This window comes from Lepidochelys kempii, chromosome 27 (genome assembly GCF_965140265.1).
Source record: "Lepidochelys kempii isolate rLepKem1 chromosome 27, rLepKem1.hap2, whole genome shotgun sequence".
NCBI lineage: Eukaryota > Metazoa > Chordata > Testudines > Cheloniidae > Lepidochelys > Lepidochelys kempii.
In genome coordinates this window covers 4,853,456-4,868,318 of record NC_133282.1, presented here as the reverse complement: position 1 = coordinate 4,868,318, position 14,863 = coordinate 4,853,456, and the positions used below count along the sequence as shown (strand labels likewise).

General features: G+C 50.4%; 1 protein-coding gene across 4 annotated transcripts in view; it reads right to left on the bottom strand.

Annotated features, from left to right (window-relative positions):
- Positions 1-3,482: 3,482 nt before the first annotated feature.
- MAP3K14 (mitogen-activated protein kinase kinase kinase 14) overlaps positions 3,483-14,863 on the bottom strand; it is a 29,597-nt gene continuing 18,216 nt past the window's right edge. For all 4 annotated transcript variants that reach the window (XM_073326046.1, XM_073326044.1, XM_073326045.1 and 1 more), the window contains 8 exons: positions 14,722-14,826; positions 13,019-13,182; positions 12,448-12,598; positions 11,432-11,782; positions 10,005-10,111; positions 9,531-9,675; positions 8,912-9,012; positions 3,483-8,061 (listed from right to left, as the gene is read on the bottom strand). In XM_073326046.1, the coding sequence (XP_073182147.1) occupies positions 7,897-8,061; positions 8,912-9,012; positions 9,531-9,675; positions 10,005-10,111; positions 11,432-11,782; positions 12,448-12,598; positions 13,019-13,182; positions 14,722-14,826 (1,289 nt within the window). In that variant the 3' untranslated portion in view covers positions 3,483-7,896. The remainder of the gene's footprint in view (positions 8,062-8,911; positions 9,013-9,530; positions 9,676-10,004; positions 10,112-11,431; positions 11,783-12,447; positions 12,599-13,018; positions 13,183-14,721; positions 14,827-14,863) is intronic.

The window sequence follows — 14,863 nt, the reverse complement described above, 5'->3', positions numbered from 1 at the left end:
CCCTAGCGCTAAGCAGTAGCACTGAGTCAAAAGAAATCCTTTGAAAAGCCCTGCATGCATCCAAAGGACTCAGCCCTCAGCTTTTCCCTTTATCGGGTACATTCTGTGCCTAAAAGCTCCGGCTGCTCCATTGGAGATGAAGCTTGGTAAGCTTATGACAGTTGCTTGTAATAGGGATCTACACGCAGTGATCCTGGAGGTCCCTTCTAGTCCTATGTACCAGTTTCTCCTGGTGCAGCAGAGCCCCCCCTCTCCAAACCCCCAGAAGGACAGTGCTCCCCTCCCCGCCCTGTGTGCCAATTGCCACGTGTAGGATAAACAGAAGCCTGAATTTGTATGTGGATGTGGGGGAGGTGCTCAGTTTACTGTCCAAACAGCATAACCAGATGGGGACGGGCCCTGCACCCATGAGAGGAAGATGTGGAACCTATTTCCAACGCCCAATTACTTGGTTTTGGCAGAAGTTTGGGGCCTAGGCACGGTTTCAGATATGCTGACCCCTCACTCATGGGCCAGTCACTACAGTTAAACTGCTTTCACTGCAGAGCCAGGCCCAGGTTAGATATTGCCACTGGAAGCTGGTAGAAGGCAGGGCTGTGACTGCTCGCCTGATACCTCTCTTTGGGCATGGCTACGCTGGAAGCTTCGAAGTGCGAGTGTGGTTGCAGGCCAGCGCTGGCAGAGTGCTCTGCTGGTACGCCACCTCCACGAGGGGAGCAGCTCCAGGCACCGTTTACACCGGCGCTTTACCTTGCTGTGCTCAGGGGGGTGGTTTTTCACACCCATGAGCAAGAAAGTTGCAGCGCTGTAAGGTGCCACTGTAGCCAGAGCCTCCATCTTCCACTTAGCAGGAGGAGTTATAGTAAAAAGGACATTTAAAAACCAAACAAACCCCAAACCCCACAGGTTAAGCTTCAACCAAAGCGATCAAAGAGTTGGACAAAATCTACACTGCGAGTGGGAAATGCCAGCACAACTGTAGCTTCCATCCATGGGCCCATGCGCAAGGGAGATGAAAAGCAACTTCCAGGGTACATGGGATGGTACCCTTTTGGTTTCAGGTACCATCGCTAAGCTGCAGTCTAGGTCACTGGTTACCTTTAACCTTCCACTTAAATACCATCAGCTCCACAGTGCCGGTGCTCAGGCACCCAGAGCTTTTATAGAGCAGTGGCCTTCCTTCCAGGCTCTGTGGCCAGTATGAGAAACCACGTAGCAACGCGGTGGTAGAACGTGTTTTTAAACACACCACTCCCAACCTTACATTCAGCTGAGCACACTCCACCCAGGGTCAGGGACTAGGAAAGAGCTTTCTAGCCTCTTCAGGCTTCCTCTACTGGCCTGAGCAAGGAACACAACGTGCTCCCAGACGCACTCTCAGTGAACAGTCAACGGGCAGAACTAGCGAACTGAACCAGCAGGGCGCTGAGTGCTCAGAGCTAAATTTGAAACCCAAACCAGTTTGTTTAGGGACGAGCATGCGTGCTGACTGGAAACGGTCTCAGAGTCCAATGCGCGGTTTGGTAGGAGCAATCCATTTTCTCTCATCTCGGCCATTGATGAAAGTGGTTACTTCCCTGTGCAGTACCTGTTCTTTGAGCCGCGTGGGGCACGTACATGCTCACCGGGCAGCATCTGTGCACCCACAGAGCTCAAGAGTATTGGGTGCACGTAGAGTCCTGCAGTGCAATGCATGTACATGCTCACTTGAAGAACTGGCCTCGGAGGTTGCTTAGTTGGACAGGTGGTTTATAAGCCTAGTTTTCAATGCCTGGAAGGTGCTTTCAGTGCAGTCTTGTGACAGCCAATTTGTGCCCTGAAGCGATTGATAGAAGTTGCCTCTGTAGGAGTTTTTCTGCCAGCTCTTGGCACCTCCGCTGGCTGAAGGCTGACATGACTAAGCACTTCTCCCTAAGTGAGCCTGTGATGCAAACCAGCAGTGAAGTTCTCAGCTGCCACGGCAGGCATCCGATGAAGTGAGCTGTAGCTCACGAAAGCTCACGCTCAAATAAATTGGTTAGTCTCTAAGGTGCCACAAGTCCTCCTTCACTTCACTTCGGCGCTCTAAGGGTAGAGCTGCACTGTAATCAGGAGGTGGGATTGCAGAACTGGTGTGGTGCCACCAGGCAGCCTGCCGTAGACTATTCTGCACTGCTGACGCACCTTCACCACCCAGGGGTACGTCTACACTGCAAGCAGGAAGTGGGATTGGAGCGTGTACCGACGTTCCCCAAGTCAGCTTTGATCCAGTCAGCTAGAGTAACCATAGCAATGAAGCTCTGGCAGCGGGGCAAGCCCCAGCAGCCCAAGATCCTGCACGCATATTCACACGGCCACTGCAGCTTCATCGCGATTGTTACCCACGCTACTAGCCCAGGTACCTCTCTACATGCTGCTCACCTCCTCCCCGTCACACTGCAGGGGGGACACTCTGTCAGCATTACTGGCCCTTCTACATCAGCTGGAGTTACGGCACCATGAGAGTTATTTGTGTGAGAAAAACAGTGGGGGTGGAGCGGAAGAGGAGAGAGAAATCTCGATCTAGAGCTCTTGCAAACATTCCCACTCTTGCCCCATTCACTCCCTGTGCAGATATCCCATATTGAGGCAATATTCAGACAGCCCAGGTTATCCCTGTGTATTTTAAAAAGCCTCATACCCTGATGGTCGGACTCTTTGCGTTGGTGCCTCGGCCTGCTGCTGTCCCGCAGCCTAGAGCGTGGCTCCTGAAGGGGAAAGGCCAGGCTGGAGCAGAACAAAACCTGGGTTTCAAGGGGTGGCTTGGGTCAGGGAGAGGCTCGGGTCAGGGAGAGGCTCCAAGTGATGCAGTTTCTCAGCCCTGGGAAGGCTGCTGCAGGTGACCAAATCAGACCACCTCCCAAGGCTCACCTTGCCCCTCCATGTCAAGGGGGGCCATCCCCACAGTATGGTTACTTTCAGATATCTCAAGCACAGGGCTTTCCCCAATTCCACACCTAGACTCCATCTCCCTGCCAGGGCATTTTTCAAGATTCCCAGCCTAGGTTTCCCCTCCTCCTCCTATCACTGCCCTCCAGAGTCCTCTCAGCAGACACCTCCCACGAGAAAATGTTACTCACCCAGGAATACTAGAATGCTTGACTAACCTGGAATCTAGGCTAGGGCTGTAGCAGAGATGAACCAAACAGGTGCTAGGGTCTTTGGGCTAGTTTTAAGCTTAGGACTAATTAAATGGATAGGTTTGCAATTAGAGGCCCATTTTCCCCCTCCCAAGAACTTCCCTTCCTGAAATGGATTAGCATACCCCTGTCTTAGCAGGGCGACTGGTGGAATGGGGAAGAGGGTGGAGCTGTTTGAAAGCCACTTCTCTATAACCCAATCAGGTGATGTCCCGCAAGAACCCAATGACACTGCAGCAGCAGAGCTGAATGTAACTGGATTTGTTGGGTTCCCAGTATCACAACACAGACACAAAACCACAGACAATGCCACTCGGACACAGCCACGAGAACAAAGAGCTTTATTCTTTTCATGGACAGGTCAACCTGCATCTAAATTTATATTTTTTTAAGAAGTCAGTTTTGTAAAGTGTCATCCGTGTACAAATTGTTCAAGCCTATGAAAATAGGGCAGCTTCCACTCCTAGAAGTAGCACCCATTGCACCCTAACAGCTGCTTCTGGTTTTGTTTTCAGTGGCATAGTTTTGCCCAGACCCTTCCAGGAGGGAGTGGTGCGTGCCACCACTCTTGCTTTTCCTTCCTCCTCTATTGCCCTAAACTGGGGTTCTCCACGGGACAGTGCGCAGGTAATAGCAAGCAGCACCTTCGTACTCGGGCACGTTCAGCCAGATCTGCTGATTCCAGCGACGAGAGCTGTCCCCCATGTTGTACTCCTATTAGCACTGCAGAGCCACCCAGCTGCAGGGGAGGGACCTGGAATCTCACCTGGCTCCAGCAGCAGACTATTTCACCAAGTTGCACCAGCAGATTGTCATTGGCGACAAGAGTCAGGGCCGGTGGTGTCTGAGCTGGAAAGCCGTCTCTTACTTGCAAGGTAAATTTGATCTGGAATTGTTCAAACATGGTGCCCTGAGGCACCTTATGAAGTCAGTTTACAGAGCAGATCCACACTTCAAGGACAGTAAGGAAAAGCGATTGGCTTGTGGTACCCGTAATGAAAGTCAGCCTTGTCCCTGTCAGCTGGAGATAGTGGACAGGAGGGCCTGCTCAGCTGACAATGGGAATCTGCCACATGGAAGCTGGATCACAGTGATATGAAGCTACAATGAAGAGGACAGCGTCGGATTTAAGGAGGACGAGATACATGGGGTAGAGATACTGGCTAATGCTGGTGTGTCAAAGCACAGGAGGATATACACATCCTGCCTACCTGGATTCACAAATGTTTACACTTTTACTCATCATTCAGATAAGTTCCCAGCATAAAAAGGGCAGCATTAATGCTATAAGTAAAATGTAGAGCTCACTCTCCTAACACTGAGGGCTGCTGCATTTTGCTCTAGTGTTTAGCAGAGTTCGACACCAAAAGGTTAAAAAGGTGGAAGTTACTAAGGAGAAACTGGTAAAATTATGTAGTGTCCCCTCAGATACCAGAATGAGACTAAGGGCTTGTCTACATTACCCACTGGATCGATGGGCAGTCATTGATCCAGCAGGGGTTGATCTATCACGTCTAGTCTAGATGCAATAAATCAACCGCCGAGTGCTCCCCCGTCAACTCCCCCGTCAACCAGGGCAAGAGGCGTGGGTGGAGTCGACAGAAGAGCGTCAGCCATTGACTTACTGCAGTGAAGACACCATGGTAAGTAGATCTAAGTACATTGACTTCAGCTACGCTATTCACATAGCTGAAGTTGCATAACTTAGATCGATCCCTCCCTAGTGTAGACCAGGACTAAGTGACGGAACAGAGGGCATGAGTAAGGCTATGTTTGAGTCATGGATATTTTTTATTAAAACTCATGGGCAGGTCACGGGCAGTAAACAAAAATTCACAACCCATAACCTGTCCATGACTTTTACTATATACCCCTGACTAAAATGGGGGTGGATGAAGGGAAGCACGGCTCAGAAGGGCACTGCGGGGGGTGGGGGGGGGGGGCTGGGGCAGGCTCCCTAGCCAGCTCCTGGGAAGTGGTGACCCCAGCTCTTGGCTCCACATGCTGACCCTGCTCTGCCCCAAGGCCTGGGTTCTGCAGCTCCCATGGGTCTGCGGGTGGAGGCAGCATGTGGAGATGAGGGAGGGGAGTTGCTGTTGCCCTTCCGGAGAGCCCCTCCCCCAAACTCCTGCTGCTGGGGGACCGGGGGCCTGAGACTGCCCCAGCAGCGGCCGGTGTGCCTGTCCCAGGAGCTACCCAAGCTGCTAAGGCAGCTCCCGGGCCAGGCGCACCAGCCATGCAGAAGTCATGGAGGTCACGGAATCAGTGGCTTCCGTGACAAAAATGGATGCTTTGGCATGAGCAACCTTTGGGGTGACAGGCAATACAGCGGGTCCCTGGTTTACGTTGGGGTTGCGTTCTTGAAAAGGGCAGCGGATCCCAAGATGACGAATTCTGGGGACCTACTAGTACAGCACTGGCATAGGCAGGAAGGGACACTTGGGTGGGTGGGCAATGACTGGGGACAGAGGGGTAGGAGCGATCTGTCTGCTTCTCCCCCCTCTCCAGCCAGCCAGGGAGGGGGTGGGGGGGGGGGGGAGACACAACAGATGCTCTGGCCAGGGGCTCCTGGGAAAATGTGCACACCCACCTGGGTTGGGGGCTTGGCTCAAGTGCTGGGGTGGGAGCAAAGCTGGGACTGGCAGGATGGGCCTGGATGTTAAATGGGTGGGTGGTGGCCCACTCATGGCTACTCATCTCTGTCCCATATCCGGCACTCATCAATAGGGGAACACGTTCCCTTTACATCGGTCCCAATCCGCATATCCATTGGTTGCAGTACTGTACTGTAAGATGCAAATGACGGATATTCAGATCAGGACTGACGTGAATTGGAACACGTTCCCCTATTGAGGAGCAACGGATATGCGAAACAATGGATAAGGGGGAAGACATATACTGGGTTATGTCACAGCAACACACCATCAGCTGTTGATTATAATGCCACGGTTTTCTTGATAGAGGACAAAGAAAATCCTGCGCCCCAGGAGTAGAGACAGGAACCAAAGTCTCCACTGCCAATGAATTTGCTGCAGTTGACAAAGCATTAGCGTTTGGAATTCCTCAGCTCCGTGGAAAGAGATTCCAACCCCGGCAATGCTAATTCAGCCTTTCACTCCAAGGTAGCAGAACAGTTCAATGTACTTTATGGCTTCTGAAAACAGAAGTCATGGAGGCTCTCTATCAAAATTTAAAAAGCTGAATTCCCATGACACTTTTCTTGAGAAGAAGTGTAATGGAACTCAAGTCTCCCCTCTTGGTAGGAATGCCAAGTTTTATTTTCTAGCAGGTTACTGCTAGATGCCAGAGCTGGCTGCATTTCAGCTACAGTAGATATATACGCTGTATAGTTGAAGTATTTTGGGATTAAACAAGTATAGAAATATCACTACACTGCTGCTCAAAAATCACCTCTTTGCTTGTAAAGTTCTACTCTTACCTTGGAATTCACATTTGCAAGAGCTTTGATTTTCTGATTCAGGATTTTTGATCATATAATACAGCCGGAAACATTAACCATGCAAGGGACCATTGAAGATTAGAGGCTTAATGTGCTTGCATCTTCTAATAAAGGCGGAGGAGAACTGTACTTTAGCCCAGCATTACTTGCAAGTTTCACTATAATTTGCAACATGGTCTGTGGACAAAGCACTGGCTAGTCAGGAACCATGGGTTCTAGTCCCAGCTCTGCCATGCATTCAGAGTGTGATTTTGGCCAAGTCACTTTGATCTTGCCTCAGATTTCTGATCTGTAAAATGGGGATAATGATAGTTGCTTCCTTACAGTACTCTTAGCCATGGCTCTAACAGAGGACTTACATAGTTCATTGACCTTGACATGCTCCATAAGGATTAAATCTAGTTGCCATTCCTCCCACCTGTATTCTATCCATCGTATGGACAAACTGACTCTCAAAAAGGTTAGTCAAGGCACAGCACATCAATGGCAAAGCTGGGAACAGAACCCAGGAGTTCAACTCTCCAGCCTCCTGACCATGTATTCCCTTCTTTGATATATATTGTTTACAATAATGAAGGAGTGGGATAATGCAAGATCTCTGTGGACCAGAACTAAAAAGAGGGGTTGTTGAAATCAGAGGTGAAAGGAAAGCCCTTCTGGAGAGTGGCCCTAATCCTTTTCTGATCAGAAGCTGCAACCTCAAAAAACAGAGTGCTGCTGGGAAGGGAAACAGGGAATACAATGATTTGATTGTAACCCTTAAACCCAGCCAGTTACAGCTTCTATTTTCCTCACTGCTCTAATCTTAAGGCAGTGATGCTATTCAAAACCTACAGAAACAGAATTTTTCCTTCACCAAGAAAGGAGTTTGCCACCTCCTCATCCACCATCCTACTATACTCAAGATCCCCATCTTCCTTCCTCTAGAGTTCGAATTCTACAGACTGCATGTCGGAGTTCTGAGCAATCGAGGTGGCCGGCCCCTTCCCCAGCATTCTCCTGGAAAGTGCCGATGTGCAGCAGTACAATCCTGTTCCTCTCTGCTGCATTCAATCTCAGCATGTTCACAGCCCTCACGCAAGAGACTGCCTTGCAGAGACTGAATCCAGACCAAGCAGCAAGGAGTTGATGCACTAAAGCAGGGAATAGCTGAACCCTGAATCCTAGTTCAGTAGGAAACATCAGTAGCTGCATTGGATGCTTATCAAGCAAAGTTGGTTGTGGGCTTCTGTAATTCCATGCTTCAACATAAGGAAGTGACCTCCAAGACCAAAAGCCTTATGGTCTATTCTCCAGCTGACCATGCTTGACTCTCCACGTCCAACCAAAACTGCAGTCAGGAGCAAGGGTGCACTGCAGTTCTATACCAGAGTCAGGAACCTCCATGTCATAGCGAACAGGTTGACCTTCCTTTGTAACAAGGCTGAAAGCAGAGGCTGGTATCTGTGAACCAGAGCAAACAAAGCTTTGTGGCACTTGGCAATCAAAGTCTAATTCAGTGCATGACAGGAATACTCTAGCTGGCTAACAGCGTTCTGATTAACAAAGTGCAAGGAGAAAGGAGGTTCATGCTTGGCAGGGATCATGTCCTAATTCTCCCCTGGTGATTGACTATTTCAGAAGCCAAATAGAGATGGTATTTCTCCTGCAGCTGGATTCCCACAGACGTTTAGTGCCTACTGCTGGCTGTTCATTAACTGGGATGGCTGGGTTAGTTTAGGCTCCTGTGCCCTTCTCTCTTTAGCTGGAACTCTCTGCTTTGTGATTCTTAAGTGAATGGCTTATCCCAAAGGAGTATACTCCAATAATACAAATCCTTTACACTTCTACAGCCCCTTCATTCTGAGAAGGTCAAAGCATTTTAAGATCAACTGAGCCTCACAATCCTGTGACACTGGTAACTGCCCTTCCCTCACACCTTGCAGTCTCCAGCCGAGGCAGCCCAGTATTTACACTGGAAGCTGATAACATGCCCTCATGGCCATTATAAACTGATGAGCAGCCATTTTCTCTAGCTGACATTCACTACATGCCTCTTCTATGCAAGCAGTATTCTAATTTCCCTAGAAAACCAGTAACGTTTCTAGTCAGAAAGAAGGAGCCCCAGAAGTCTGAACAACTCAACCATCTCTCAACATTGTCTAAAAAGTACAAGTCAAGACGGTGTGTAAGCGGACTAGCCCATTAACCCCCAAGCCACCACCACCTGCCCTCCAGCAGTAGCCCACTCTTGACCAGCACGTGACGGCCCAGCCGCCACCATCTGAGTCACAGCACTCGGCTGGCTCCTCACCTGGTGGCTTATCCCAGTAGCAATGTCCCCCACCTTTGTCCTGTGGAACTCTCGGATATGAAGATTTTCTCCACTTAGCAACTGGATCTGGATTTTCACTCCTGAAACAGAGAGTCATTTACTCCTCCTGCGGGCTTGGTGGAGTTACAGTCTCTTGTTCCAATGGAGATCAGTCAGCGTCCAATGCCCTGGTAGGAGCCTGAGGTACAGGGTTTGCCACTAAGGGGCTCATGTGCGCTGGTCCAAGAGCCCAGAGGCATGGCAAATGCGTACGAGGCACAGAGCTGCACCCCTTGAAGCTATGCAGTCAGCAGTTTTCCTCTGGCTGCCTTGCTCTTCAAGGGCCTGAGCACCCCATGAACTCACCAGGAGCTGCGGGCACAGCCTCTTTGAAGCTCATGGGCTTTTCACCAGATGAAGGGTCACAGACTTAACAAGACCCTCTCCCACCTCCCAGGGATGATTCCTTTGTACCAATGGGGAGAGAAAACTTGGGGGAAAAAAAAACAAACAAAACAAAACAGCTACTCATGCACAGTGGCTACTGAACCACCCCCCCCACCCCCGCCCCAAGAGAGGGGGTAGCTGTGTCCAGATTTGGAGACCCAAATCGACGCACCATTAAAATAGCTGGGGGTGTCTGTGTGCCGACTGCGATACAGCAGGTTGTTCCAGCTGAAGCTCTGTCCATCAGTCTGACTGTTCCAGGAGTGAACCCCAGAGCTCATGGTGTCCCTCAGGCTCTGAGAGGCCTTCAGAGAGTTCTGAAAAAGTAACCATGCATACAGCTCACTTCCTGACACTGCATATACAAGGGCCATGCGATCCATCAGTACAGCATGCAGGATTGTTACTATTAAACCACAGTGTGAGCGCCCACCTTCCTGTGTCCAAAGAAGGGAGAATCCCCTCCACAGAACAGTCCCTAGGTCACCCACAGATTGACCCAGAGGTAATGGGAAAGGCAGCACATCTGCCAGGGGCCGTACTGCCACGTCTCCACTGCTGGTGACGCTGGACCTCCCATTTTACATCAGAAGGCAGATGCCTCTCATAACCACACAGCAACCACTGCTGGGATCTGTTTGTTCACCTTCTCGCTGGCATCAGACATGAGTGGGCTGTCAATGCTGAGACACGAGAGCATTTGCTCCTGCTCCTCCAGAGAGTACGGCTGCGACAGGCTGTTCAAAAACAACTCTAAAAGCAAAAGGGAGAGGAAATGGAGAGAGATTTGCAATTGTTCTGATCCCATGCCTCCCCAACCCCTCTCCTTTTTGCTGTAATTAATACTTTAAACCCTGAATGAGGGATACTAAAGAAACGCAAAGCTCTTTACAAATATCACATTACCCGCAACTTCCCTGTGAGGTAGGTACTATTGTGCCCACTGTAAAGGGCGGGGGGGGGGGGGGGGGAGGGGGAAGAGAACTGAGGCAGGGAGCAGGAAAGTGATTTACACATCACTTGCCAAGCCCAGAGCCAGGAATGGCACCCAGCAGTCCCAACTCAGTACTCTGATCACAAGATAGCCACCCACTCTGGATCCTCCTGCTGCGTGTCTAGAGAACTCTTAGCCAAGCTAGAATTTAAAACAGGCCCTAGTCCCTGTAATCCCCTGCCTGGAGGGTATCCAGAGCTCGAAGTTGCAGGAAGACTGGGCTAATGATCTGAGCACAGGGCCCCGCAAATGCTAATCTCCACTTTGTGATATCAAGCAAATCTCAAAACAGAATTTCCTTATCTACTAGAGGAGCATTCTGCAGTAATACTGCCCTACTGCATCTGACAGGAATTTGCCAAGATTGTGTTATATTTAAGGACTTCAGATTATTCATTCAAATACTATTTCTGCAGCTTTCCACATCATTCATTAAGTGAAAGATGCCGCCTGTCTACATCAGAAGAGAGCACATTAGTGTTATTCTGGCCAATGGAAAGGACTAAAACTTGACCAGTGCTCCTGCTGCACTTTCCAAGACACTGGAAATCAAGCTGCTTGGCTGCTGGACACAGGAGATATACTTCCCACATTTACTTCTTCAGGAAGCTTACCAGACAAATCTTAGCTGCACTAGTCAGTTTTTCACAGCTCCTATCAATTATGCTTCATCCAGCATAACAAGATGGTGTGATGCAGCCAAAAGGTCTCCCCCAAGTTAGAACCCACACTATCTGCAGCATATGCAAATTTTCTGTAGAGTTTAGGCTCTGCAACTGAATGGGGCTGAAAAGGGGCAAGACACTACAGCCCTTCATTAAGGAAGGGCAGGGGAACCTAGAAGCATCAGTCTCAGAATCCCACACCACTGGTTCTGATGCACATGCTAGTGATTGAGAACCACTCATCTTGATAATTTGGGGGGAGGAGAGGTTAACACATGAGGCGTTTTCCCTTTTCTTGGAAAAGTGAAACACAAAACCATTTCTGGGCACCAAAGAGAAAAAGCCAGAAAACAGCAGCTACATTATCACATACCAAGCTCTGTTAACAGAGTAGAGAGCTAGTCTCCATGTTACCTATTTCCAGCTGCTGAAGCTCCTGTTCCGAGATAGTTGTTGCCCGTTCTGAGGAGCTGCTGCTCTTGGTGGGGACAGGAGCCAGGGAGGAAGGGGAGAGTGGATCACAGATCCTAGGTAACTCCTTGCACAGATTCCAAGGGGTTACCTCAGTCTTCTCTGTCAGCTCCAGAGATGGTGGCTGCAGGCTTTGGGATAGGCAAGGAGCTTTGAATGCGGACCCAGGGCTAGCCAAAGTCTCAGAAATCAGGCTGACTGTTGGGGACAGGGAGGTGTGCAGATTGTTTTTTTCATCCAAAGATAAGTGTCTAGGTTCTCTGTATTCTTTCCAGGGGTTCTTCACATCTCCCACTACAAAACAAAGACATATAGGACTGTTATACAGGGAGATGTAGCACGCTTCTACAGCGGGCAGTACTGTATCTTGCTGTGGAATACCCAAGGGCTTCAAAAGATGAAGCCTATAACTTCCCCATAAATCAGTTCCTGGCATATTACAAACTCTCTGGGGGAAATCTATGAGAGAGTCTCAAAGAAGGAACATTAGCATATGGATAGGTTTTATTTAGGGATGGGACACTATTTTCATATTTGCTATATACTAAACACCAGCTGTTTGCCGTTGGATAGTGGGAGAGACATGGGGCTCTCGGGTTGCCTACCACAGAGAGCACAACATCTGCTTCCAACAATGAAGAGGGATGCAAGAGTGCATGCCAGTGCTTAAAATAGTGCTATCTGGACTTTGAACTCATCAGGGCTCCTTTCCTGGCGATTTATACGAACAGGGTCATCTACATGCCCCCATCCAACTCCAAGGGATGTAAGTGTTTTGTGTATAGATGAGGAGCAGCAAGGCAACACATACATTACAGCATCAACAGGGGTCATTTTGTACAGTACTTGCATCTGGGAAAGTCTTTGCATCATAAGCAGCATGTTTCAGATGTGGCTGGTTTCTTACCAGTTGTAGTTAGTAATAAATGAGCAGGACCTTAGAAGCAGGACATTCTTACCCTCCTGCAGAGCTATGTCAGCCTTAGTCTTCAACTCAGCTGCAGAAGCTCTTTTAAGTGGCTCCTTCTCTAGCCCAGCTTTAATAATCTCGACAGTGGAACGGTTACAGGAAGGTGGGATTTCCCTCAAAGGAGGTGGCTCTTTGACTATCTGTATCACATAAAACAGCAAGGAAAAGAGGTTAAACTGAATGAACAAACATTCCAGTCTGCTTCCAAAAAGAGACAAGTTCTCCCCTAAGTTGGCCACATCCACCACTTAACTGTCTCTTGGCTTAAGAAGTATGGAATCAGGATCAGAGGCCTGGTAACAATTCATTCTACAAGTAGTTAAGAACGTGCACCTCAGTGATGAGCAGAGGAGAAACAGGAAGCAGCTAGTGTGCATGAACAAAATAGGGCCAACAAGTAACATAAGTAAGCTGCTCCCAAATTAAGATCCCTACCACCTGCTAGTCCCCTATTTGCACCTTTCAGACTTCTTCCCTCTAGCTCACACCAGCTTGCTGGATATAGTCAGAGTTTGTCTGTCACTCTGGATTTCTGGCATGGTGTACTGTGGATCACTCACCTTTAAGCAAAGAGGGTGGTTGTAATACCGAGTCCAAGGATGACACCCATTGAGCATGTGCAGCATCATGCAGCAGCTGCTCCAGACATCCACCTTTGAGTCACAGCGTTTTCCCATTACTACCTCTGGAGCCATGTGCGTCTCTGTGCCAGGCATGTAGCACCCTAGGGACACAAGTGAAACTCAGAGTTTGCCATCAGACCTGCTCAGTATGCACTAAGGCGGGGTTGGCAATCTATGGCACGTGCGCCAAAGACGGCACGCGAGCCCATTTTTAGCGGCACACTGCTGCCTGCCGGGTCTCAGCCGCAGGCCCAGCTCAACCTGCTGCTGAACCCAGCTCAGCCTGCTGCCGAACCCAGGTCGGGACCCCGGCAGGCAGCAGTGTACCATTAAAAATCCTGCCTGCCCTGGTCCGCTCTACTCCACCCATGGCCCCTCCCCTGCCGGGGCAGAGTGAAAAAGCTTGGTCCTGTGGGCTGCTGCTGCAGGGCAGGCGAGCTCCCCCCTGCCTCTTCTCCCAGCATGCTGGGTTCCTCCTCCTCCGCTCTCTCCCTGCCGCTGATCAATCAGCGAGGGAGTGGGGAGAAGCGGAGCTGCTACAGGGAGGAGACGGAGAAGAGGTGGGGACAGGGCCTTTGGGAAGGGGGGGTGGAATCAGGGCATATCCCCTCCAGCCCCCTGTCGTGAGCCGCTCTGGGCAGGAGGCTGGTAACAGCCCCATGCCCACACCCCCAGTCCTGACCCCTGCGCCCCCCCCATACCCCATGCCCTGATTCTTGCACTCCTCACATTCCCACCCCCACCCTGAGCAACCAAATGGAAGCTCCTGCATACCCCTCCCCCCACATTCCCACCTGCACCCCTTGCACCAAATGGGAGCTGCTCAAGTAAGCACTCCACACCCAAACCTCCTGCCCCAACCCTGAGCCCCCTTCCTCATTCTAGCTCCTGGCCAGACCCTACACCCCAACCCCCAATCTGTTCCTTCACCCCCCGGCCTGTGCTCAGTGCACTCCCACCATCAGCTCAATGCAGAGAGAGACAAAGGAAAAAAAGGGCTAGAACCAGGGAGAAGGAAGGTAGACACTATGTGGACAGGGCCGGGATCCCAGACCGGCAGCAGGCTGAGCTGCCGGCCCCTCGCCGGTCTGGGGTCCTGGCTGCCGGCCCCTCGCCGGTCTGGGGTCCTGGCTGCCGGCCCCTCGCCGGTCTGGGGTCCTGGCTGCCGGCCCCTCGCCGGTCTGGGGTCCTGGCTGCCGGCCCCTCGCCGGTCTGGGGTCCTGGCTGCCGGCCCCTCGCCGGTCTGGGGTCCTGGCTGCCGGCCTAGGCGAACGGAACCCCAGGCTGGCAGCGTAAGATCAGCATTTTAATTTAATTTTAAATGAAGCTTCTTAAACATTTTGAAAACCTTGTTTACTTTACATACAATAATAGTTTAGTTATACAATATACAGACTTAGAGAGAGACCTTCTAAAAAACGTTAAAATGCATCACCGGCATGTGAAACCTTAAAGTGAATAAATGAAGACTCAGCACACCACTTCTGAAAGGTTGCCAACCTCTGCACTAAGGAGTTGTCAAAAGGTGATCCCAGGAGCCAAATGCAGCCCACAGGTGCCCAAAACTTTCATACAGAGCTACAGCTTACAAGGCAACTTGGCCCCAAAAGGGACAATACGGAACCATGGCAAAACCTTACCCGTCACCAAGCACTTCCCCAAGCCATCGGGATGAAGGCGAGCAGAGTGGCCGAAGTCACAGAGGAGAGCCCGGCTTCCATCACTGGATAAGAGCACATTGTCCGCTGCCAGTGAAAAGGCTTAAAATCAATGTCCTATTCA